The sequence below is a fragment of the Xenopus tropicalis genome, chromosome 8, assembly GCF_000004195.4.
Source record: "Xenopus tropicalis strain Nigerian chromosome 8, UCB_Xtro_10.0, whole genome shotgun sequence".
NCBI classification, from domain to species: Eukaryota; Metazoa; Chordata; class Amphibia; order Anura; family Pipidae; genus Xenopus; species Xenopus tropicalis.
The window spans coordinates 72,189,355-72,216,607 of NC_030684.2; the positions used below are offsets into that span (position 1 = coordinate 72,189,355).

Consider the following 27,253-nt stretch of genomic DNA (forward strand, 5'->3'; position numbering starts at 1 on the left):
GTGTTTGTTATGTTTACTATCACAGTATCTCTGTATTTGATTTTGACCCATATCAACAGGAAGTATATGAATAGTGCTACTTGGTACCGTAAAATTCACAGGATTACTCTTCTTTTTCAATTGGTATGTGATTTTTGTTCTTATTTATATATATCCATGACCCCCTTAAAGGGGTGGTTCACCTTTAAGTTAACTTTTTAAACTTTTTATATTATAAAATGGCCAATTCTAGGCAAATTTTCAATTTGTCTTCATTATTTCTTTTTTATAGTTTGAGTTATTTGCTTTACTTCTCTGATTCTTTTCCATCTAAAATCAAATGCTCTGTAAGGCTACAAATGTATTGTTATTGCAAGTTTTTATTAATTATCTTTCTATTCAGGCAATCGCCTATTCATATTCCTGTAGCTTATTCAAATCAGTGCATGGTTGCTAGGGTAACCCTAACAACCAGAATGGAAAAACTGCAAACTGGAGAGCTGCTAAATAAAAAGCTTAATAATTCAAAAACCGCAAACAATAACAAATTAAAACCAATTGCAAATTGTCTCAGAATATCACACTACATCAGGGATGGGCAGACTTTTTTCCTCCGATCGACTGACGACGTGGGAAGTGCGGCGTGAATTCGTACGTATGTGATGCAGGCCACCAGAAATCCTCGGGGATCGACTGGTGGACCGCGATCAATGTATTCGCCACCCCTGCTCTACATCATACTAAAAGTTAATTTAAAGGCAAACAACCCGTTTAAGTGCCTTGCAGACTTCCTGCATTTACCCTGTTCCAAGGATTGAGTTTGACACATTTCTCATTTGTTTTACATAACATTAAAATATTCTGTTGCTCTTTAATTTCCTTGTTTGCTTTACCACCTTTGTTTTCATATTACCAGTGACACTTTCAGAACTGTGTAAGAAGAAAAACATGACTCAGTAGTAATAAAACACAAATTTATTAAAGTTTTCTTTCTTTTTTTTTTACAAATCCAAAAAAAAGGTTTGTTTGCAGGAGATATCCAAAATAATCCCTGGGATATACCCAAATCTGAAGAGGCACATAGCCCTTCAAGAACTAACCCTCTATATGAGTTCCATAGCCCATATATAAAACTTCCCAGAAGCCTCCAAACAATTCAGTGCCATTGGTCCGCTTATCAAGCCAAGATAATTCATCCAGGTGTTATCCTTACTATACTATACATGAATAAAAAAAAATCAATGCTTGTCAACACCTGTAGAAGATAGTCCATATATAGCCGCAGAAGAAACCTTAGTCAATGTTGCTCATAAATTAATTGTTCCAATGTAAGTTCAGTCTGAAAGCACAATCACTTCATCAGGGTCACACTGTGTTGAGGCATGAGACTGAAAGCAAAGAAAAGTTGTCAGACAAAGTCAGAGGAAGACACGAGGTTTAGAGAATAAAAAAAAAAATAAAAAGAACCAGAGTTTGAATACCAAACTAGGAGGTGAATTCAATTAGGAAAGAAAAATATGAAAAAAAATAAAAGTTGGATGAAGGAGTAAAAGACAAATATTTAACAGATATTAAATATTATGTTGCCTACCCCTTTATAAAATGTTGTTTTTCTACTTACCTTGAGACCCTGATTTGATGCAGGACAGGGAGATTCTGGAGGGCTGCAGCTCACAATCAGGTCTAAAGAAATTTCAGGTGAAAATTGACTGTTGCTGTCTGAATCAGAGGTGCTAGGAAGAGAAAGGTAAGAAATTAAATATTTTGCTGACATTAACTTGGTTTACAGAATCCTATATTTGCATTAAAAAGAATTATCTTCTTGCTTTTCTTCCCTCCAAAGCTTTTTTGTTCACTTTTCAATTCCGATTTGATCCAGAACCAAAAAATTGAAAAAGTAAACAATCTGAGACAGTTATTTCTATGTGGTTTTAGCTCCCAGAAATCATTTAAAGCCGGCCATACACGCACCAATAATATCGTACGAAACCTCATTTCTTATGATATTCGGTGCGCGTATGGCTGCTCGAAGAGGCGACTGATATTGCAAAAGGCTGCGGATATCGGTGAACTCGTCGATCGGCCAGGTTAAAAGATTGAGCAAAATCTACGTTCAGGGCTGAATCGCAGGTGGAGGTAGGATTTCTATTGTTACTACCTCCATATCAGACGATTCAGCCCTGAACGTCAGTGGAAGGTGGGAACGACCTTTCGTGCAACCAATGGTCACACAAAAGATTGAAATTGCTACGTGTATGGCCACCTTAGGAGTTTGTTCTATTGTATAAAACACCATGTGGGTCACTTCTAAACACTGGGCAACTTTGCATCTGGGCAGTAATGCAGGGCAACCAATCAAACGTTTTAGCACAGCACATTCCAACCATGTGGTCATCTGCATCTGAAAAAGACTTACCTTACTTCCTCAGTGAGGTTATTGCTAAACTGTTTAATTTCCTTACCAATTTTTTCTTGGACGCTTAATTTTTATTCCTTCCCCTTTGTCATCTGTGCCATTGAATAATCCATCCCCATTTTTCGGTGAGGTCTGTGTCAGGCTCTTCTTTCTTTTCATGCTTTTGACATGACCCTCTTTACTTTTTACATTCATCACGGAGTCACTGCAGGACCCAATTACACTGACTGTTCTACTTTGTAGACATTTTGCAGTCTCCTGTATTTTCATGGATACACCATTTTTGTTACTTAAATGTGACACATCAGAAACTTTAGAGAAATCAGCCTCATCACTGATATCACCATGTAATGGCTCCATGTTGGTTTGTGCTTCAGCAGCTATACAGCTTTTAGGAAGTGGCATTTTAATGATACATATTCCATCATCCTCTTTCTCTGCTCTCTTGCTTTCAAGCTCATGAGGTTCAACTGGATTATTGCTATTGCCTTTTTCACATGGTTTGTTTGACTTTATGTTCCCAATACATGTTCCCAAACCTGCTGCACACTGCAAAACTTCTTCTGTTTGTGTGGCACTTACTTCAGTGTTTTTTGTAAGTAACTGATAATGTTTATCTTGAGTAGCACTTTTCAACCTGATTTTGATTTCTGGAACAAAGTTATCCTGCATATTCCCAGTTAAGTTAGACAAGTCTGACTGCAAAGGACAGTCCATAGGTGACCTATTTGTAGACATGTCAGTCTTTTTACCCACAACTACTGCATTTTCAAACTCAACATTGCTTGCAGCATGTGGCAGTCCCTCATTTTCCACTAAGTTCTCATTTTCTGGCAATTCAAGGCAGTCTTTTGTGTTTTCTGAGATACTCTTCTGTTGAATACCACACTCCACTAATTCATTTTGCAGTTCTATAGTACTCAATATTAAATTACTCTGGCTTTGGTTTGGAAGACAGGAAGAGGTATGAGGTGTAAGCAACTCCTGCTGTATCTCTAGTATTTCTGAAATTTTCCCATGAGATGATAAAAGAGAAGGCTGTGCAGAAGTCTGTATTAACAACTCTTTATTTTCTCCATCTTTTTTTACCATGGTTTTATCAACCTCATCTTTTGGCCTGCTTTCCTCTTTCGTATATCCCTCCTTCTCTTTATCTTCTCCATGTTGGATTTGGTCTTCATCCTCCTTTTCATCTTCTTTCTCCTCCTCAGCTGAAGAGAATGACTCAATTTCTGTCTCCCTGTTTGGGTCTTCCTCATTGTCTTGGTCAACAGAAAGTTGTTCTAAGGAAAGAAATTGAAAGCAGGGAGGTTACTATGCATTTTGCCTCTTCTGGAACTGTTCTGTGCCATTGATTGCTTTTTGTGCAGTTTCCCTGATTTAACTTTCTTACCCCTTCTCACCTGCATCCATGTCATCTTCCTCTTCATCAGACAATGCCTCACATTGTTTCAGCTCATCTTCAATATCAGTTATGGAGTCATCCGACTCCTCTGCCTCTGATTCTTCTGAAGATGGCGAGGAAACCTTTCTTTTCCTTGGCGAAGACATCTACAATGCAAAAAGAGACACTAGTTAAAGTAGGGGTTCCTATACTTTATGGATGAGAGATCTACTTTTTTTTTCTTTATTTATAACAGTAAAATGAAATTACTACATGTAATAAAAACAGGTTACATGAGTAAAGATGGGTGTTTAGTAAAATTTTTTGTTTAGTAAATGTTTTTGTTTCACAATTTCAGGTTAGTTGCGCGGTACTACGGTGCTAGGTGTAGCCCTAATGCGTAGTGTTAAGTTGGACATGGCCCCCTTCTAGATAGTTAAAGACCGGCTTGACTCGCACCACATACCCCAAATTTTTTCAAATTTCCTTTGTGCCCCTCTGGTCTGGTAAGTGTGTTTTATGAGGGGTAGGGCAGCATTTATAAGCTGTTGCCAGAATTCGAGTGTGGGAACACTATTGCCCATCCACCTCATTATGACTGCTTTCTTTGCGTAAAATCTGAATCTTGCCCTGGCTGCGTTGGTGGGGAGTATGTCCTCCACCGTGCCTAGGAGACAGGTTGTTGGATTGATCACATTAGGTAGCGCTAGTTCTGTTGATATGGTATCCATCACTGCAGACTATCACTGCGCAATGGGGGGGACAGCTCCAGATTAGGTGGAGAAACTCCGTTTGGGAGGATTTGCACCTTGGACAACAAACGTTTTGTGCTTTGCCAAATTTGTAGAGTTTAGTGGGTGTAATATACAATTGGTGCAAGACCTTATACTGAATCAGCCTGTCCCGTAGGGAAATAAGAAACTCATAGAAGCTTTCTGTGGCTTCCTCCTACTGCTCTAGCGTTAAGCTAGGGTAGTGCTGGGCGGTATACCGCCATATACCGAATACCGTTTTTTTTTTTTTAAAAAAGCTGATATTAGTTTTTCAAATACCCCCATACCGGTGTAGATCGGGGTTGCGGTTGAGAAAGTTGCGGTCGAGAAAGTTGCACCCGTGCGTATTGACGTCACGTACGGCGCAACTTTTTAAAAGGGCCCGTCTCCGCCTGTCTTGGAGCAAAGGATATGGTGGGGAGGGGCTGTAGGTAGGTCCCAAGGCCCCCTTCCCCACACTACCTGTTCCCATGAAAAGCTGTGCAGCAGGTCTAACAGGCACCATCTCACACCACTTGTGCGACTGCTGACAGAGCATGCGCAGTTGAAACCAGGTCCAGGTAGGTGCCTGTTAACGCCACTCTGAATTTTGAAAGCAAATAAAAAGATAGTAACACTTGTCAGAGGAACGGGTGGTGCAGGGAAGGAGCAGGGCCGTTAAGGGCATGGGGTTGTAGAGGAGGTACATGTGGAATTTCATATTAGCCCTGCTACATTTCACCTGTGACCCTAGTTTTATGAGGGCAGTGCTCTTTTAGACAATTTTGTATCTTTAATAAAGGTCCACTTTAAAATTGCCTTAGAACATTAAAAAAACATAATCAGCAGCATAACCAAGCCCATTAATTCTTGATAATGCGTTGCAAAGCAGAATTCTTTGACGAAAGGTCTCATAAACCTGCATCTAAGTAAATGACCAGAAGGAAAGAATATTTCCCTTATTATGAATACCCAGTCAATGTTCCCGAAGGGATGGAGAACATCTCTTTGTGAACAGCTGCATACCTAAAAAAAAAAATACAGTCAAATACCGTGACACCGATATAATTTTGAAAAATACCGTGATATAAATTTTTGGTCATACCGCCCAGCTCTAAGCTAGGGATTGAGGTGGTCCACATGGCATTGGATTCCAGGAGGTGTGCATAGAAAGGAGCTTTTTTGATATGTGTTGGTTAAGTGCTGTTTCTAGGTCCAATGAGACCAGGTTTGGGGTGAGGGTTTGGAACTTGGCCAGAAAGGCGTGTCTTAGCTGTAGGTATCTGAATAGGTGCACTTGGGGTTCTTTTTCTCACAGCTCTTGGTGCGTAGGGAACTGTACACCTTGGGCTAGGTCTTCTAGTTTCTTGATCCCCAGTCTCGGACAGACTAAAAAGTCGGGTAGGTTCTTGAGGTGGGGGAGTAGAGAGTTTCCCCATAAGGGCATGTGGGGGGATAGGTGGGGTGGTGGGTAGCCCATGAGTTTGAGTGCCACTGCCCAGGCTTTGTGGGGGGTTTTGAGAGAGTCAGGTAGGGCGCTCCCATCAGTGATGAGTCTGTAGGGGAAGTTGCTTAAGCCTTTCATGGAGTTAAGGAGGGAGGCGTGTAAGGCCGTGTTGGGGTTGTATGGGTTGGGGCAGAATTGCCAGTGTAAGTATGATATTTGGGAAGCCAGGTAGTAGAGAAAAAAAGTGTGGGAGGGCTAGACCTCCTTGTTGTACCGGTGCTGCTAGCTGTTGCCATGAGATGCGCGGCATTTTGTTTGCCCATACGTTTGGTATTATTAGGGTGTTGAGTTTGTGGAAAAATGAGCGTGGAAGGGGGTATGGTGTGGCGTGGAATATGTACAAAAACTTGGGGTGAAAGACCATTTTCAGCAGATTGATACGCCCCCAGAGTGTGAGTGGTAGTTTTACCCAGGTTTTCAACGTCAGGGCCAGTTGGTCCATCAGTGGGTCGAGGTTAAGTTTGATAAACTGTGTGGAGTCTGAGTGAACCCGGATATTTAAAGAATTGGACCCATTGTAGTTTCATACCAGATGGGACTGCTGGCGTATGGTCTAGGGCAGTGCTGTCCACCTTCTGTGGTACCGAGGGCAGGAATTTTTCCGGCCTCCGTGGTGGAGGGCCGATAAAGGAAGCTAGTTTTGACCACTCTCCCCTTTTTAAAACCACACCCACGTTATCGCATGACCATAGCCATATTAATGGTGGTAGTACAGCAAAAACCTGCCAGACTCTGCCTGCCCTACCCTGCCTGTGTGCGCGCCAGACTCTGCCTGCCCTACCTGCCTGTGTGCGCGCCAGACTCTGCCTGCCTACCCTGCTGTTGTGCGCGCCAGACCTCTGCTGCCTACCCCTGCCTGCCCTACCCTGCCTGTGTGCGCGCCAGACTCTGCCTGCCCTACCCTGCCTGTGTGCGCGCCAGACTCTGCCTGCCCTACCCTGCCTGTGTGCGCGCCAGACTCTGCCTGCCCTACCCTGCCTGTGTGCGCGCCAGACTCTGCCTGCCTACCTCTGTGTGCGCGCCAGACTCTGCTGCCTACCCTGCCTGTGTGCGCGCCAGACTCTGTGTGCGCGCCAGACTCTGCCTGTGTGTGCGCGCCAGACTCTGCCTGCCCTACCCTGCCTGTGTGTGCGCGCCAGACTCTGCCTGCCCTACCCTGCCTGTGTGTGCCATACTCTGCCTGTCCTATGCTGCCTGTGTGTATGGCACATACAGGCAACATAGGACAGGCAGAGTATGGCACACACAGGCAGCCTACAGTGACGCAATGCTGGCACTGCACCTACAGTCTGCACAATAACTTTATATTAAAAAACTTTTAATTGCAGTACCACCACAGTATATGTTCTTTTTATAGTGTGCAGGGTTTATTTGTGGGTTTCTACTGCTCCTACAGTCTGAGGTTGGCTAGGTACACTAAAATGTTGTCTGCACATAGTGATACCTTTTTGGATATGTTGGCATATTTGAGACCTTGTATGCTGGGGGAGTTACGTATGAGTATCGTCAGAGGTTCAATGGCAAGGGCAAATAGCATGGGGGAGAGAGAGGGCAGCCTTGGCAAGTCCCTCGAGAGAGGGCGAAGGGTTCTCAGGTAATGCCGTTGACCCTGATTTTGGCTGTGGGGTTTTGGTATAACAACTGGACCCATTTGATGAAATGCTGCCCCAGGCCAAATCTTTTGAGGACCTCCCATAGGTAGGGCCATTCAACAAAGTCAAATGCTTTCTCCGAGTCTAAAGAAGCGATAACCCTCAACCCTGTTTCCCTATGGGGGGTTTGTAAGTTTGTTAATAGTCGGCATAGATTGATATCTGCTGCTCTACCTGGCGAGAGATCTACTTTTAGTTATGCTATCCCATTAAGGTCTACCACCACTACAGCATTGTATTAGTTCTATTGAAGTTTAGTGGAAAATTTGTTACATTAATGTGATAAAAAATGTTGCTTAATATAGCAGTATGTATTAAGAATGCTACTTGATAAGCAAAATTGGTTGTTATCCTTTGCCTGTAGACAATGCTCTGCTCAAAATCTACATGTAAAAATCTACACTTAGATCCAAATTTATTTTTTGACACACGTTGATTAGGGAGTGGAGAAAATATTATTGGCACAAACAGTGGCCTTGTCAATGACGTTACACATTAAAAGACTGACATACTTGTTCTCTCTTGGAGCTGCTTGGACTTTCACTCTCCTCTTTTATTTTTCTGCTTTCTTCATCCTCTCCCTCATCCTGCATTTCTGCGTACTTCTTAATAATGTCATCAAGGTGAGATAATGCTACACCGCGGTTCTCACGAAGACGCCGAGTCAAAGCTGGATCTTGGAGAGCAGGATCAAACCCTAGATAAAAAAAAAAAAAAAAAGAGAAGGCTCCAATGGGATTATCATACATCTATTTAGTAACGGCCTTCAAAAAGGAAATTGTTGATTTATTTACATTAAATTTTTTGTGCCAACATAATGCAACCAATGAAAGTAAAAATCTACTTACAATACAATGCCACATGATAATGTTATTCCCAGTTCTAGTTGGCAACACTTTTTTCCTAGTTATTAGTTTTTTGGTGGTAAACAGCAACAATGTATCTTCAATGTGTCTCCCTGGTGACTGACATGCACTATCCTGGAACTGTTTGATATGGACTAGTGTGGTGCAAAGGTGGCCATTTGATTGTTTGTTAATAAGAACTGAATCAATGACCTCATGCTGTCCCGATCCAATGGGAAAATTAAACCTGCCTGATTTTTTCCCAGATATTGATCAAGGAGATCAATCAATCAGACTGCAGTCAGTCTAATCTAAACTGCTTTACAGATTTCACTTATGGGGTTTTGGTACTTGGAGGAGAGTTTATTTACCTCTCAAGCCTAAAGGTGGCCATACACTAGCAGATCCGCTCGCTTGGCGATGTCGCCAAGCGAGCGGATCTTCCCCCGATATCCCCACCTACGGGTGGGCGATATCGGGGAGCATTTAGGTAAAATGCGGATTATGTGGGCGGCAATGGGGCAGTCGGATGGGGGACCACATCAACGAGCCGATGCGGTCCCCGATCCGACCGGATTTTCTAACCTGGCCGATCGAGATCTGGCCAATTTCAGGCCAGATATCGGTCGGCCAGGCCGCTCTGCTCTCCCCATACACGGGCCGATTAGCTGCCGAATCGGTCCAAGGGACCGATATCGGCAGCTATAGTCGGCCCGTGTATGGGGACCTTTAGACAGACTGTTTGAACATGCCAGGGACAATATCAACAGACTCAATCAGTTCCAAGCCAAATCCAAAAAATCCTTGAATCACAAAAAAACATGTAATTTTACAAAACACGCCAGTTAGTAGAGCTTCTCCAGCAGAATTCTGTAAGGAGTCTGTTTTCCAAAAACAGCAAACACATTTTTTTAATATCTGATTTTAAATTTGACATGAGGCTAGCCATTTAGTTTCCCAATTGCCTTCAGCCATGTGACAAACTTCAGTCGCTTATTGATGAATCCATCATGATTACTATATAAGGCCAAATATTATCCACAAACAATTCACCTGAATACTAAACCAAGTCTGAATTTACGTAAATAAATCTCCCCTCATCCACCAATATGCTTTAAAGTCATATGAAATTAACAATCCAGATTCAGTTTAGTCTGGACAAATCCAAATCTGCATGACCATTGGAAAAGCACTACTCCAGGAACTGAAACATCTAACAAATCCACATAATAGAAAGCACCAATGCTTGGCACGTTGTTTTTTTTTGTTTACCCATCTCTCATTCTCCACTGACTTTCAATTCCTGCAGCAGCACTCTCTACATATACACAAGCTGATCCAATACACACACGTGTTTTGTTCATTCATTGGTGGGTCTAAGGTACTGGAATGATGAGCACCCTTTATTTATGGACTAATAAATGTTAAATTTTAATAACCTGAAGATGCCACATAGGAGTGAAGCTAATGTTATGCTTTATCTTTTATTGAGTCTGATACCCATTCCACAGGAAAAAGTAAAAACCATTGGATAGTCATGGAGGGGTGGGAAGGAGGAAAGAATGATCAAAAGAAAAAAAGCTAAATTACAGATTTCACACAAGGGAACCGGAAAAAGAAAAAGGGGGTAAAACATAAAGGGATAGGCTAAACAAAGACTAAGTAAAAAGGAAAAAATCAAGGGTGTATGAACATCAACCACTTCTCAGTCAAAAGATATCACTATTCCTAAAAACCAGAATCAAGTGTTCATTTTTACCTTTTTAACACAAAGTGTAAATGTGAATGCTGTTATAATTTAGGAGCCTGCATACATTTTTAATCCATTGTGCAAGTTTTTTTCAATCACACCTAGACAGAAGAACACATGACCAAGAGGAATAGCATTTTCATCTTTTGCGCATTTACCTGGCTTATAGGCATCAGTGAGGTGGCATCCAAAGTTATATACCAGATCGAGATGCCTTCTTTCCTGCAGTCGATTTCCTAGCTCACGAAATGCATCCTGGGCCATCCCTTCCATTTGTCTGCGCACCAAACCAAGACTGTGCTTCTCATTGGCCTTTTGTATCACTCGAAGTACATCACCATAGTCTGGGAAGCCATCACTAGTTTCATTTATGAACTTTTGCAACCTGCGATTAACTTCTGGGTAACGCGTGCCACAATATTTAATCTTCTGCTCTATTACTCGACCAGTAAGGCTGGGGCAACCCTTCAACTGACAGAGTTTGTGGAAGATGCAAAGTAGTTTTCTTTTAAGACGGGATTCCTGTATGTATGAAGAGTCCTCATCTTCCAGTTCGTCAAGGCTTAACTCTTTCTCCTGCAGTTTTTGAATCTCCCTTGAAAATGTCTGAAGCAGGTTTTCAAGATACCGAATTTGAGCTTTGGAACCAGCTTTCTTTGATGTACTCTCCTCTTCTTCCTTTGTTTCTTCTTCTTCTATTGTGCTGCCTCCCTCTATATGTTCTATGGATGTTGTATGATGAGCAGGTGACTTTAAGATAATCTTGCGCTTGGTTGTATTGGCCTTTAGTGCAGTACAAAGTTCATTGATATAAACGTAGACTTTTGTGTGCTTACTTTGCACCCTTGTGAGACAGCGACCCAATATGTTATGAAACTCAACAGAGGACAAGAAAGAAGGGCTGGCCTTGGAAAGACGACCTCTGAGAAAAACAATAACTTCAGGGTGTTCTTGGGTGAGCCTGGTGCAGTAATCTACAAACTGAAAAGTTTAGAGGTGATTGTGTGTAAGGATTAATGTGAAAAAAGAACAAAATTTTAATTAAAGGTTTTATTCATCTTTGAATTCGCTTTTAATTTTATAATTTAGAGAGTAATAATCTGAGACAACTTGCAGTCAGTCAGTCTTGATTTTTTATTTAAACTGCTCTCCATTTTAGAATTTCAGCAATTTACTCTACCAACCAGGCAGTGGTTTGAATAGGAGATTGGAATATTAATAACCCCCCCCCCCCCATCTGAAAGCTATAAAGAGTCAGACGGAAAAGGCAAAACATTCGGAGAATTGGTCATTCTATTACATACCCAAAAACAAGAATGATTGGGAACAGCAGAGAGAAAGGATATAAGTTGATCAACCATGGGCTGGAGTTGAAGAAAGAGGGAAAAAAAAGGCTACAGAAAGGGAAAGCAAAACACAGGAAACAGAGATAGTGACTTGAAAAACCCTACCTTTTCAAATAACGCGGTATTCTCTGCACTCATCGAGCCTGACTTCCTCTTGCTTTCTCTTCCTTTCTTTCCATTAATTTCTGGTGAAAGCCGCTCGCAAGTTGAATCATTTGGAACGACATTTGTAGTATCTGTATCATCATCTAGTATTATAACATCATCCACAAGAGCCATTTTATAGCGAACAGGACCTTAAGGAAAAAGTTTTGGCGGAGACAACATGGCATAAGCCATAGACCTGTAAAAAATAAATAAAATGAGATGTGCATTTACAAATTGTAATTTATTTTTGGGGGGGTAATCTTCTTTAAAATGCCATCAGTACTCTGAATTCATGAGAAGACATGTTTAATACACTGGTGTACAATACTATGTACATAAGCCTTCCAAACTTACATTACTGACTATAAAAATAAGCCACAAATAATGTAACAGCCCCCCCCCCCCCCCCCAGTCCAATTCTTTCCTTCCCAAGTCCAATATGTTAACCAATCATTGTCCAGTGTTCTTATTATATCATGTCCTTTGACGCACAATCACTCTGTACGGTCTTTGGTGATACAATGTTCCAGACAACACGTGATGAGATGTTGGTGACTGACTTGTTCGTCGAGCTTGGAGATGAGTGACTCAGTATACTTTTAGATGTAAACAACTTATATAACAACTTTCAGCTACAAAAACAAGCATAGCTAAATAAGAACTATAACTTTCTCGTGTAAACCTTTGTTCAGGCCCAGACCTCTGTCCAAGTAAACTTAAACATATCCTCACTACATTTAACACTGTCTACTTTTAAGGTATGGTTAAAAAACAGTAAAACGGTAAGTTGGTCCCAAAAAGACAGCTACTACATAACTACAAAGCTTCTCTCTGTCAAATGACTAAGATACAACAACTCAAATATAAATGCCAGGGCTCTTATGAACAGTTTGAAGCCCAATAAACATAACATTACAAATTTATGAGTCCTATAGAGGCCCCACACAATGGAAAGTTCTACAGGAAATTTACACAGGCAAAAACAAGTAATGAAGAACAATGGAGAATGCAATAAATGAACTAAAATAATAAAAAGAAAACTTTTAGCACATTGAGATCAATGGTCAAAATACTACTTTTAATAGCCTTATTGTGCTATTGGCATTAACAACCAACCAACAGCTACTACAAAATGACTAAAAATGCAAACCAGAGAGATAAAATATGATATATTATACAGTACATTTAGTGTTTACATTAATTTCAATATTGAAACAAAAAAAATCTTAGCTAGACATACCCAATTTAGTAAAAAAACAAATGAAAACTATAAATGTTGGGGAAGGTAGGAGAGGATGGCAGGGTGCAGAAATAGGAGGTGAAATGCGACAACTAATTAGCACACCGCAAACTGCTGCAGGATTAGTTGCAGTGATTCGTATATTAGCCTATGGTCAGGTGAGGGTGTTTACTGAGGCTCCTGGGCCCACACGTAGCATATGGCGCATATTTTTGGCAAGCCGAAAAACGCATGCTGAGAATATGCTCTATACGCTTAAAAATCCCCCTACCTGTGCCTGCACCCGAATGAATTGAATACGCTCGGGTGCAGGCACATGTAGCCGATATCCGCCTAAACGCAAATGAGGCAGGAGCTTTTTTTATTTGCCTAAAAAGTCATCCATCCATTTCTTAAAACTAATGTAAATGCAGGTACAACCACTTTAAAAATAGATTTTCCACAACTTCACACCTCAGTTCATTTGATACAATGCCAGATAGGAGGGATTGGAAATACATTATGTAAGGCCAAATCATTTTTATCTTTTCTGATTCTTGGAAGTTGTGTAGAAACCACTGTTGACCTCAATTAAATATATTTCATAAAATTATGTGCTGGTAGACTTCTAAGCAGATATATACTAAATAGCTGCACAAAAAAACAGTGCAATCTGCATTGCACTTAATTGTGAATTGGCTATTCAGCCAGTTGACTTTATAAGTTGGTGAGGATATTAGTGTTTTATATTCAATTTCAACAAGAATGAGCTGAATGAGATCACGTGCTGCTTCATGTTTTTTTTCCAGTCACTTCTACAGGAATTGTATACTTAAAGGACATGTAAACCCTACATTTGCCTACAATGTATATCAGTTGGGCACGTCTCCCCCACCCAAATGACATCATTTGCACTGCATATATCCTCTCCGCTTGCTAGCACCATCACATTTTCCTAAAGCAAATAGCAGCTTTCACCTGGTGGCCATTTTTCCTCTAATACATAATCAGATACATTTAAATATGCAAACAGCATACACACACACAGACCCTTATTCAGCATACATTCCATCAAGAATACAGGCTTACACAGGCACAACTGTCTTTGATAAAAGTTCTGCTTTGTTTGAGTTGAGCTCAGGAGAGGAGGTTAGGAGAAAAAAATTGAAGCAGACAGCTAGAGCTGAGTTTCTATGGGAACCAGCAATGCCATCTCTTCACTGGCTGCTAAGACTGGAGGGCGTGTCTAGTAATCTGAGCTTAGAACAACTGAGCATGTCCACAAGCCAGAAGTCAAAGCAAATTCCTGAGGGTGGGGGCCGAGTGGGTTACAGGAGGAGCATCTAAGTGATTAAGGAGATGTTGCAGCCTTACTATTAAAGATTTCAAAGAGGCTGTTCGCTGATTAAATTTTTGTGTGTGGGGTTTACATGTCCTTTAAAAGAATAATTATACCCTAAAAAGTAATATGGCTAGAAACTGAAATTATTGGACCAGCCTAAAGGTTCAGCATCTCTATATTAGTAATGATCCAGACCTTCAAACTCATGACAGGAGCTCCCCATCTTCTGTTAGAAGTGCCGGTGACACTCACACGCTCAGTGGGCTATGGGCAGCTGTTAAAAAGCTTAGGGGTCCTCACAAATTATAAAGCAGAAAATGAGGTTTGCCAGTCATGTAAACTAATGCTACAGGATTTACTAAACTCTAAAGCTAAGTGTGATGTAGGAAGAGGAAAATAGAAATGGGGGTCCCTGAATTACCCCCATATATGCCCCCCTCTTCTGGGTTAATAAACTTTAATATTTAGGTGAAATGTCGACGAAGGACATAAAGCTTTTCAAACTAAACAATGCTGATCCCATTGTGGTGGACATGAAACCCAAAATTTCACACTGGGCACAGCTTAAATGATCTTAACCCAAACAAGGGGCACATGCCCCAGATGTAAAGGTGGTCCTGGGGCCTGGTTACATGTAAAACTGTCTTGTCCGGATATCCATGATTATTGAATCCTGATCTTAGCTTTTATTTCTAAGGGAATGGTCCTGAAAATAGAACCCAACCCAGCAACTGCAGTTTTAGGTCTGACTACTGGAATCACCTCCTGCAGAATACTTTCCTTCTACCTGTATAGTTCTATGTAAAAAAAGAAATTATACTTAGTGGAATAGATTCAGATAGAGGCTGTAAACAAAGCCCTACCATTTTATAAGGTACATTTGGCTTTTCTTTTTCTTTTTTCTTTGCTTTTCTCCCTTTTTCTCACTTTCTATTTTATAATTCGCATTAAAAAGGGAAGGAGGTCCCTACAATAAGTCTGCACACAACATTAATGTCTATAAAATAATCAGATAGCTTTAATGCCATTAAATACACATGGAGCTATAACATCTCGCCACCGCGGCTGCCGTATGTGTGTGACAGACGGGAGTTCCAAGGCAGCTAGCAGGGCCACAGACCAACTGCATTTGCACGGACACAGAACACTTCTCTACTTGTCTTTAACTGCTGCCAAATGTTACGCCTGTCAGGTTACAAGACTTCTTCCAAAATCTTTTTGTTACTACAATACCACCCCAATATATAGAAAGCTAAATAAGCAGGTGATTACCTTGGTGAGTAGCCGAATTTTTAGCAATCTGCCACACGTAGTACCATAGGCGCACAGACTATATTATAAAAATCGTATTCCCAAACACAAATAACATACGGTATAATCGGAAAATTATCGCGCCAGTCCCACTCAACGTCCGCTTCCGGTCCCGTTTAGATTCAGCTATTCCACTATCTGCTTCCGTTTCCGTGTAAGAAAGTGGGCGGTGCTTGCGACGTAACGTAACCTTGCGTAGGGAAGTCTGAGCCGCAATGAGTTGTTTTTTAGTACAATTAGCATAACCCAGTCTCTTTCCCTATGGTGCTGGTACTGCTGTCCAGGCACTGAGGCTGATACAGTAATCTTTTTAAGTTTAGGGAGGCTCTAGGTATGACTTACTGGTAAAACTGTACTGATTCATCTCCTGCAGCAAGACAGCTCTCTCAGTCTGCTGGCTTGTGTTACATTACATAGTAACATAGTAAGTTAGGTTGAAAAAAGACATATATCCATAAAGTTCAACCATAAAGTATGCCTCTGCCTGCCCTATGCTGCCTGTGTGTGCCATACTCTGCCTGCCCTATGCTGCCAGTGTGTGCCATACTCTGCCTGCCCTTCCCTGCCTGTGTGTGCCATACTCTGCCTGCCCTTAGCTGCCTGTGTGTGCCATACTCTGCCTGCCCTACCCTGCCTGTGTGTGCCATACTCTGCCTGCCCTTCCCTGCCTGTGTGTGCCATACTCTGCCTGCCCTTAGCTGCCTGTGTGTCATGCTCTGCCTGCCTTACCCTGCCTGTGTGTGCCATTCCCTCCCTGCCGTATGCTGCCTGTGTGTGCCATACCCTCCCTGCCCTATGCTGCCTGTGTGTGCCATACCATCCCTGCCCTATGCTGCCTGCATGTGCCATACTCTGCCTGCCCTTAGCTGCGTGTGTGTGCCATACTCTGCCTGCCCTTCCCTGCCTGTGTGTGCCATACTCTGCCTGCCCTTAGCTGCCTGTGTGTCATGCTCTGCCTGCCTTACCCTGCCTGTGTGTGCCATTCCCTCCCTGCCGTATGCTGCCTGTGTGTGCCATACCCTCCCTGCCCTATGCTGCCTGTGTGTGCCATACCATCCCTGCCCTATGCTGCCTGCATGTGCCATACTCTGCCTGCCCTTAGCTGCGTGTGTGTGCCATACCCTCCCTGCCCTATGCTGCCAGTGTGTGCCATACTCTGCCTGCTCTACCTGTGTGTGCCATACACACAGACAGCATAGGTCAGCTATGCAGGGATTAAAAGGTGTGAACAACACAGGGGATTACATTTTTAAACAATACAGGGGTTTACAGCCTGAATCTGAGGTGAGAACAATGCAGGGGGGCAGTTAATCTCAGTACTGATACCATTTAAAGTTTACACAAAGGTAAGCCATCAAAGCAGCCAGACAGGTGGGGGGCCACACAGAGGGGGTCGCCAGTTGGACAGCACTGATCCAGAGGAAGGCAGAAAACCCCATCTGAAGCCTCTTTAATTTGCCATAGAGGGGAAAAAATTCCTTCCTGACTCCAAGATGGCAATCGGACCAGTCCCTGGATCAACTTGTACTAAGAACTATCCCCCATACCCCTGTATTCCCTCACTTGTACTGAGAGCTATCTCCCATACCCCTGTATTCCCTCACTTGTACTGAGAGCTATCTCCCATACCCCTGTATTCCCTCACTTGTACTGAGAGCTGTCTCCCATACCCCTGTATTCCCTCACTTGTACTGAGAGCTATCTCCCCTACCCCTGTATTCCCTCACTTGCTAAAAAGCCATCCAACCCCTTCTTGAAGCTATATAATGTATCAGCCAGTACGACTATTCAGGGAGGGAATTCCACAACTTCACAGCTCTCACAGTAAAAAATTATTTCCGAATATTTTTTTTTTTTTAACAGAAATTCTTTTTATTGCTTATATCAGTATATAAGGGTAGGGATACAGAAAGGAAAAAGGGGGGGGGGGAGGGGTACAGCCATAGTTGAGTTTTCCATATTATCATTCAATAACATACAAGAATGTTCGCATATATAGTTCAAGGTAAATCAATCAGGTGAGTATCCAGCCAGCCTCCCCAGACTGACAGACTCTGTCAAATTTGTTCGGCTGGCCTCTGGATTCATATGTAAGCTTAATTAGCGGGAACATTTTATTGACCAATTCTACCCATTCCGTCTTCCGGGGGGGCCATCAAATGCATGATTAACACTTTTTTGGCGTAGTATAGTAGTGATCTTACCAAAATTCTAGCATGATTGGTTGGAACAAGGTCATCCACTAGGCTCAATAGACATATTTCTGGTTGCAATAGTGGTGGGATGACTAAAGTGTCTATCATATATCTGGTGATTTTAACTCAGTACCTACTGATGATAGGACCTGTCCATATCATGTGCCAGTATGACCCATCCACTTCTCCACATCTTTTGCAAATAGTGGCTGGTATTTGGCCCATGCGGAATAGTCTATTTGGGGTATAATAAGTTCTAAGCGTAAATTTATGCTGGATAAGTCTGTCCCTGGAACAAATCAAGAATTTGTATAGATTCTCAGTAATTTCTTCCCACTGGTCGGGCCCTAAGCCCGGTATGTTATCTCGCCATCTATTGTAGGCTGTTTGGAATGGGGCTGGGCCACTGGATAGTATTTGTGTATAGATGTGGGAGATCATTTTGCTAGGGTCTTCTCTTCTTAGCAGAGAGAGTAGTGGTGGTTCTTTCAGGGTCAGGTCTGTTGCCCCGAACTGGGCTCTAAGTGTATGCCTCATCTGCAAATATCTATACATGGGCAGCTGGGGCATGTTTATTTTCTCCCTAAGTTCCACCATGTTGATAAATTTAGAGTTTGTAAGTATGTTTCCTAGATATTTAAGTTTATTTGATGCCCAGAGCCACATAGCTGTCAGGAGCAGCCACAGGTGGGTGGCTGGCAGGTATAGCCACAGGTGGGTGGCTGGCAGGTAGGAGCCTATATGCTGTGTAATATGGATATAACGGGTACTGTTGTATATAGGCAGAAGGAATATTGAGATGCAGAGAATTTATTAAGGATTCAGCAAGAAATACAAGTCCATAAAACAGGCCAGTGGTCAGAGGCAGGCGGCAAAACAATACAAGTCCGTTAAGCAGGCAGAGGGTCAGGACTGGCAGCAGGCAAGGAAGGTCCGAATAACAGGCAGTGGTCAGGGGCAGGCTGAAGACAGAGAGGAGTCAAATAAACAGGCCGAGGTCAAATACCGGGAGATCCAACAGAAGTCAGGGACAGGAGACGAGGAACGGAACCAGGCAGGAGTCAGGCAGGTATGGTCACAGGAACACAGGCAGGTATGGGTGCAGGAACCAGGTAGGAGTCAGGCAGGTACGGACACAGGAATCACAAAAAAGGCTTAATGAACAAGCAACCAGGGGTTGCTTCTAACTGGCTTATAAAGCCCGATAATTGTCCAATTGCAACCACCTGGGCTTACTAAGGGAGGAGGAGGTGACAAGTCAGAACAGTGGAGCAAAGAGGGGTGAATATAATGTTTAGAGCTGGATGCCCAAGGTCTCAATTGGCTCAATGGAGTAATGCAGAACCTGCCGAATATAAAGTCCAGAGTTCGAGTACAGGCAGGTCCTGACAATAGCACCCGAATGGTAGAAATGTTGCAAATTTGAGTTTTTCCACAACGGTAGAGAGGGAGACAATATTGGGAAAGCCACTTTTGCAAGCTTTGTTGCTACTTGCCAGGCGGCTACCGGTGCTTTCATACATGGGGGCAGGGGTGGATGGTCTTTGGGTTTCCTAAATAAATAGTTTTCCAGTGTTTCCAGGGAACCTAGGGTGTTGGCCTGAAGTACCACATTTCGATTTTCCAACTCTTGAGTGAACCACCAATTTATATAACTGAGTTGGGCTGCTAAAGAAAAGGTTTGGGAGGCTCAGTCCTCCTTTATCGTAGGGGGCTGTTAGTGTAGTAAATGAGACCCTTGGTACTTTATTCCCCCAGAGAAATGGGCGCATCTGCGCATGAATAGCATCGCAGATTTGTTTAGGTATTGTAGTCGGTGCATTATGGAAAATATATAAGTATTTGGGGAGGAAAATCATTTTAATTACATTTATCCTTCCCCACAGAGTGAGAGGAAGAGATGCCCAATGCATTAGGGATGTAGCCAGTTGCAGATTTATGGGAGTGATGTTCATGGGAATATATTGCTCGGGATCCAAGTGTATATTTATCCCCAGGTACTTAAACGTTTTAACCCACTGTAGTCGGGAGTCTGCCACCTGGTTTGGTGTCAGAGTGGGTTCCAGGGGGAATATGACTGATTTGGTCCAGTTTATACGAAGACCTGAAAATACTGTTAAATGGGAGAAAATTTTTAGTATTCCTGTTAGAGAGGGCCCTGGATCTGCCAGGTAGAGCAAAACATCCTCGGCATACAGGGGCATCTTCAATTGGGCCATATTTTAGCCCTATCACGCGTTTAGATTGCCTAATTTGTATCGCCAGGGGTTCTATTGCGAATAGTAGGGGTGACAAGGGGCATCCCTGCCTTGTTCCTCTAGTTAGGGAGAAAACTGGTGAAGTAAAGTTGTTTGTTTGTACACAGGCTGTAGGGTTAGTATATAATAGTTTAATCCATTTTATAAATTTCCCTCCAAATCGTTCCAGGATTCCCCATAGATATAGCCACTCAACTGAATCGAACGCTTTCTCGGTATCCAGGGATACCACTATCCTGGAACCCTAGTTGTCATGTGGGACCTGCAGATTATAGTACAACCTCCTCAGATTTACATCTGTGGATCTGAGAGGCATGAAGCCGGCTTGATCTGGATGTATAATTTGGGAGATTACTGTTTTCAGTCTAGTAGTCAGAAATTTTGCCAGTATCTTTGCGTCAACATTAATTAATGAAATAGGTCTGTAGGACCCACGTTGTTCTGGGGGTTTCCCTTCTTTATGAATTAGAACAATAAGGGCATTGGCAAAAGAAGGTGGGAGGTTGTTTTGTTCTGCTGATTGTTTGAGTATTTCACACAAGGTGCCCGCTAGCTTATTGCCTAGGGCTTTATACCATTCTATTGGGAATCCGTCTAGCCCAGGGGCCTTAAGGTCCCCATACACGGGCCAACTATAGCTGCCGATATCGGTCCCTTGGACCGATTCGGCAGCTAATCGGCCCGTGTATGGGGAGAGCAGAGCGGCCTGGCCGACCGATATCTGGCCTGAAATTGGCCAGATCTCGATCGGCCAGGTTAGAAAATCTGGTCGGATCGGGGACCGCATCGGCTCGTTGATGCGGTCCCCGATCCGACTGCCCCATTGCCGCCCACATAATCCGATCGTTTGGCCCCAGGGCCAAGCGATCGGATTATTTTTTTTTTTACCTAAATGCTCCCCGATATCGCCCACCCGTAGGTGGGGATATCGGGGGAAGATCCGCTCGCTTGGCGACATCGCCAAGCGAGCGGATCTGCTCGTGTATGGCCACCTTTAGAGAATGCCATTGATGTTATTGCATCTTGGATTTCTCCGGGCGTAATTGGGTTGTCTAGAAAGGAGACTGTTATGGGACATAGTTTCGGGAAAGTGATAGAGTCTAGGTAGTTTTGCAGTTGCACTGGGTTATATTGTACCTTAGATTTATAGAGATTACTATAGAATTCCCCAAATCTATTCGCTATTTGCTTGGGGTCTGTAGTTATTTCCCCGGTTTCTGTCAGAATCCTATGTATTATAGTTTGGGGCGAGGTTATTTTGGATATGTATGCTAGAAGCTTCCCTGATTTTTTCCCTTGCTCAAATCCATGCTGTGCTGCATATAACATTTTTTTTGAGTAATTTTGGTTAGTTTACACTTCAGCTTGGTCTGTGCCTGTGTTAAAGATCGGTGGGTTTCTGGTGAAGGGTTTGTTATGTATGAGACCTCTTCCTCCTCCGCCTCCTCTGTTGCCTGTTCGACCTCTAGTTTGGCTTTGGACCTGGTAATTTTAATGGCTTGTATGAGAGTACCTCTGGCTACTGCCTTGAAGGCATCCCATAGGATGGCTGGTCATGCCGACCCAGAGTTTTCTTCCCAATATTGTTCAGCTGAGCTTTGTACCTTCTCAGCAATTTCTTCTTGAGACAACCATAGGGGGCTTAATCGCCACCGTTTAGTGCCTTGGTGTATACATGTTTGTACTTAAATAATGAGGGGGGAGTGGTCAGATATAGATCTGGTACCATATCTAATGTCGGTTATTCTAGGAATCATTTCTGGAGAGACTAGTGCTAGATCAATATGGGATAACGTTTGATGGGTCATTGAGTGGCATGAATAAACGCGACAGGTCTTGGAGTCCCATGGAATCTGTCCATCTTTAAAAGCTTAGTGGGTGTATCATTTATCGAACCCATCTTATCTAGTGAGGGTAGGAGACCAGAGTTGAAGTCCCCGAGCCAGCATTGTGGCACCAAAGGTAATAGAGCCACTTTCTGAGAGATGTGACATAGGATGTCTATGGAAAAGGGTGGGGGTACATATACCGTGATTAGTATGAGCTCAAGCGTAAGGATCGTACAGTGAAGGATAATATACCTTCCATAGTGATCAGTGTGGATTTGATGGAGAACGAATTGGAGGTTCTTTTTAATTAATACTGACACTCCCCTTGCATGGGATAAAAATGTGGCATGGTAAGTTTGTGCTATCCAGCCTTTTTTAAGAGCCAGCACTTTCTGACCTGTCAAATGGGTCTCTTGTAAACAGACTATTGCTGGGGACCATTGTCTAAGAGCTGTGAAGAGGAGGGCCCTTTTTATCTTATCATTGAGACCTCTAATGTTCCAAGAGATTACGTTTACCGTGGACATTGTATCATGATATCTACACGTGTCTTGTACTCAACTTTTATCGCTGCGGGAGGGATAACTGTTGGAGTTGGAGGGGGGGGGGAGGAGAGGGGGATTAAACATAGCCCAAAAAACACCCTTGCCTACCCTGCCTATACCCCGAACTACGTTGCGTCAGCATCCGCTTGGGACGTGGCAACCAATTAACCAATTTAACCAGGTAAAATAACAATTTAACCATGTTTGCTTTAACTCTTTGTTACCCTTGTTCGCTCTGGAATTTGGTGAGCCGCAACCAGTCTTCTGAGTCCTTAGAGCGTGGAGTGGAGTCATATCCTTCATGCCCATCTTTAGTTAGCTGAGTAGGGTAAGGATCGTCGGATGCCGTATTAGCGCCTTTCTAGCCAGTCCATGGCCTCCTGCGGGGTGGAGAAAAATCTGGTGCTGTTCCCGTCAATTAGCCGGAGCTTAGCTGGAAAGATTGTGGAGTAGGCAATTCCCCTTTTGCGTAGTTTTTTCCTCACTTCTGCAAATTCGGCTCTTTGCTTTTGGACTTCTATCGTGTAGTCAGGGTAGAATAGAATTTTTGCGCCGTCCAGCTGCAGGTCGCCCTTAATTCGCATCTGTCTTAGGATTGCGTCGCGGTCTCTGTAGTAGAGGATTTTTGCAATCATTGTGCGTGGCGGGGTGCCAGGTGGGGGCTGTCGCGCTGGAATTCTATGGGCCCTTTCCACGATAAACACCCGTTCCAATGTGATCTTTGATCAGTTTCCGGTGTGGAGCCTTCCTGGCCCTCTGGTATTCCAATAATGCGGATATTATTGCGCCTCTGCCTTCTCTCTAAGTCGTCCGCTCTGGCTTTACTTTGTCGAAGTTGGTTTTGGAGTTCAGCGATTGCCTGGGGAACTGACCTTGTGGCGTCTTCCACATCTGAGATTCGCCGTTCCGTTTCGGCTGTCCGTTCCCCCAGCTTTTGCAGATCCTGGCGCAGAAGCGCTAAATCAATTTTCACCTCCTCCACCCTGGTATCTATTTTTACTTCTACTGCGGTCCTGGTGTCCTGGATTGCCTGCAGCAGTTCTTGGAGGGTGGGTTCTGGTGTCGCTTGGTCCATTGGTTGGGAATTAGTGAGGCTTGGTGCGGGCGGTGTGTGTGCGCACCCGCCATCTTGGTTCTGTTGTCGGGCAAATTTTTCCAATTTGTTAGCTGTTGCTTCACTTGTTTTCTTATGGCCACCCATCGCAATGGTAGAGTCAGGTATTAGCTGCTCTAGAAGCCGATTTTTAGTTATGTGGTTGCGGTAAAACTGCCTGAATCAGATCGACTGTAGCAGAGCTTAGAGCAGGCACGTCTCTCTACATCGGCAGTTAAGCCACGCCCTAATTTCCAAATATTTAAACGGAACCTCCTTTCTTCAGAGTGGGTGCCCTCGTGTCATTTGGAAGGACCTACTGGTAAATAAATATTAGAGAGGTTATTATATGATCCCCTTATATATTTATACAAAGTTATCATGTCACATGTTAAACGCCTCTTCTCCAGTGTAAACAGACCCAACTTGGCCAGTCTTTCTTCATAACTGAGACTTTCCATACCCTTTACCAGCTTAGTTGCCCTTCTCTGGACCCTCTCTAATTCAATAATGTCACGTTTGAGCACTGGAGACCAAATCTGAACGGCATATTCTAGATGGGGCCTTACTAGCGCTCTAAAGGGGAAGAATAACCCCCTCCTCCCGTGAATCTATACCCCTTTTAATACAGCTCAATACCTTGTTTGCCCTTGCAGCTGCTGCCTGGCATTGCTTGCTACAGCCAAGTTTATTATCTACAAGGACTCCAAGGTCCTTCTCCATTATGGATTTGGCAAGTTGAGGCCCATTAAGTGTATTGCTTGCATATTTTTACATCCCAGGTTCATGACCTTACATTTATCCACATTAATTCTCATCTGCCACTTAGTCGCCAAGATTGCCAGTTTGTCAAGATCCTGCTGCAAGGATGCCACATCCTGGATAGAATTGACTGGGCTGCAGAGTTTTGTGTCATCTGCAAACACTGATACATTACTTATAATATCCTGCCCTAAGTCATTTATGAACAAGTTAAACAAAAGTGGACCCAGTACAGAACCCTGACGGACCTCACTGAGAACCTTATTCCAAATAGAGAATGTACCATTAACAACCACCCTCTGTACCCGATCCTGTAGCCAGTTTTCTATCCATGTGCAAACGACTTCACTAAGACCAATAGACCTTAGTTTAGAAAGCAGTCGTTTGTGGGGGAACAATCAAATGCTTTAGCCAAATCCAAATAGATTATATCTACTGCATCCCCACTGTCCAGCTTCTTACTTACCTCATCATAAAAAGCAATTAAATTGGTCTGGCATGACCTGTCCTTCATAAAGCAATGCTGATTACTGCTCATAATGGCATTCTCTAGTACATAATCTTGTATGTGATCCCTTAACAAGCCTTCAAATAACTTGCCCACCACAGATGTCAAATTTACAGGCCTATAATTGCCAAGCTGAGATCTTACTTCCTTTTTAAATATAGGAATGACATTCGCCTTCCTTCAATCAATAGGTACCATACCAGATGAAAGCAAGTCTGAGAATATCAGAAACAGAGGCCACTGTCAAACTGAACCTAGCTCTCTCATTACCTGAAGGTGTATTCCATCTGGCCCAGGCGCCTTGTTCATATTAATCTTGTGTAAACCTTTAAGCACCATATCCTGTGTCAACCACCAACTAGTTGAAGCTGAGGCAACAGTGCTGCTATTGGGTGGGTCCTGGCACTCTGGCTCCTCTACTGTACACACAGAAGAAAATAACTGGTTTAGCACACTTGCATTTTCTGTATCCCCTGTAACCATATTGTTACTATAAATCAATGGGGCCACATTCTCAACCTGCATGTTTTTACTATTGATATACTTAAAAACCTTTTGGGGTTAGTTTAAGCCTCTGCCACAATGCACTCCTAACTTTCTATCTTTGCCTTCCGGATTGCTTTTTTACAACACTTGTTATAGTGTTTATATATATTTCCCTATTAACTTCTTTACCTCAGAATTAAGCCACATAGGGTGATTATTAACACTTCTACATTTTCTTATTAATGGAATAAATTGAGAACAGTAATGATTTAATATTGTTTTAAATGACAACCGTTTCTGCTCTGTGTTTTTAGCAGATGCCCCAATCTATGCCCTGAAGCACTGCACTTAAGGAGCTAAATTTTGCTTTTCTAAAATTCTGGGTCTTTGTTGCCCCAGCTTATATTTGTTTCCTGCAGCAAACATCAAATGAAATTACATTATGGTCACTATTACCCAGGGGTTCAACCACTTGTACATTTGCTATACGTTCTGGGTCATTAGAGATCACTAGATCCAATATAGCATGGTTCCTTGTTGGCTCCTTAACAACCTGTGACATAAAGTTGTCATTCAAAAAGTTTATAAACTTGTTCCCATTTACTGTCCTGGCAGTGCTATTGCTCCATTTAATATCAGGATAATTAAAATCCCCCATTATTATCACTTGCCCCAAACTAGCAGCCTTTTCTATTTGCTACAGGAGCCGAGACTCATTAAGAAGTGAACATTTTCTTATTATTTCTATCACTATAGGCAGACATACAGTGGCTTGCAAAAGTATTCGGCCCCCTTGAACTTTTCCACATTTTGTCACATTACAGCCACAAACATGAATCAATTTTATTGGAATTCCAGGTGAAAGACCAATACAAAGTGGTGTACACGTGAGAAGTGGAACGAAAATCATACATGATTCCAAACATTTTTTACAAATAAATAACTGCAAAGTGGGGTGTGCGTAATTATTCAGCCCCCTGAGTCAATTCTTTGTAGAACCACCTTTTGCTGCAATTACAGCTGCCAGGCTTTTAGGGTATGTCTCTACCAGCTTTGCACATCTAGAGACTGAAATCCTTGCCCATTCTTCTTTGCAAAACAGCTCCAGCTCAGTCAGATTAGATGGACAGCATTTGTAAACAGCAGTTTTCAGATCTTGCCACAGATTCTCGATTGGATTTAGATCTGGACTTTGACTGGGCCATTCTAACACATGGAAATGTTTTGTTTTAAACTATTCCATTGTTGCCCTGGCTTTATGTTTAGGGTCGTTGTCCTGCTGGAAGGTGAACCTCCGCCCCAGTCTCAAGTCTTTTGCAGACTCCAAGAGGTTTTCTTCCAAGATTGCCCTGTATTTGGCTCCATCCATCTTCCCATCAACTCTGACCAGCCTCCCTGTCCCTGCTGAAGAGAAGCACCCCCAGAGCATGATGCTGCCACCACCATATTTGACAGTGGGGATGGTGTGTTCAGAATGATGTGCAGTGTTAGTTTTCCGCCACACATAGCGTTTTGCATTTTGGCCAAAAAGTTCCATTTTGGTCTCATCTGACCAGAGCACCTTCTTCTACATGTTTGCTGTGTCCCCCACATGGCTTGTGGCAAACTGCAAATGGGACTTCTTATGGTTTTCTGTTAACAATGGCTTTCTTCTTGCCACTCTTCCATAAAGGCCAACTTTGTGCAGTGCACGACTAATAGTTGTCCTATGGACAGATTCCGCCACCTGAGCTGTAGATCTCTGCAGCTCATCCAGAGTCACCATGGGCCTCTTGGCTGCATTTCTGATCAGCGCTCTCCTTGTTCGGCCTGTGAGTTTAGGTGGACGGCTTAGTCTTGGTAGGTTTACAGTTGTGCCATACCCCTTCCATTTCTGAATGATCACTTGAACAGTGCTCCGTGGGATGTTCAAGGCTTTGGAAATCTT

General features: G+C 42.9%; 1 protein-coding gene across 2 annotated transcripts; it reads right to left on the reverse strand.

The window, feature by feature from the left end:
* Positions 1–939: 939 nt before the first annotated feature.
* Positions 940–15,802, reverse strand: daxx (death-associated protein 6). 2 transcript variants are annotated; one of them, XM_002938667.5, is made up of 8 exons: positions 15,612–15,797; positions 11,737–11,974; positions 10,444–11,266; positions 8,203–8,387; positions 3,799–3,946; positions 2,442–3,678; positions 1,601–1,712; positions 940–1,367 (listed from the first exon to the last, which is right to left on the reverse strand). In XM_002938667.5, the coding sequence occupies exons 2-8, from the start codon at positions 11,908–11,910 to the stop codon at positions 1,314–1,316; spliced, it is 2,733 nt and encodes a 910-aa protein (XP_002938713.2). In that variant the 5' UTR covers positions 11,911–11,974; positions 15,612–15,797; the 3' UTR covers positions 940–1,313. The 2 variants fall into 2 exon arrangements, with proteins under 2 accessions (XP_002938713.2, XP_031746862.1); XM_031891002.1 differs by having other exon boundaries at positions 988–1,367; positions 15,711–15,802.
* Positions 15,803–27,253: the final 11,451 nt, after the last annotated feature.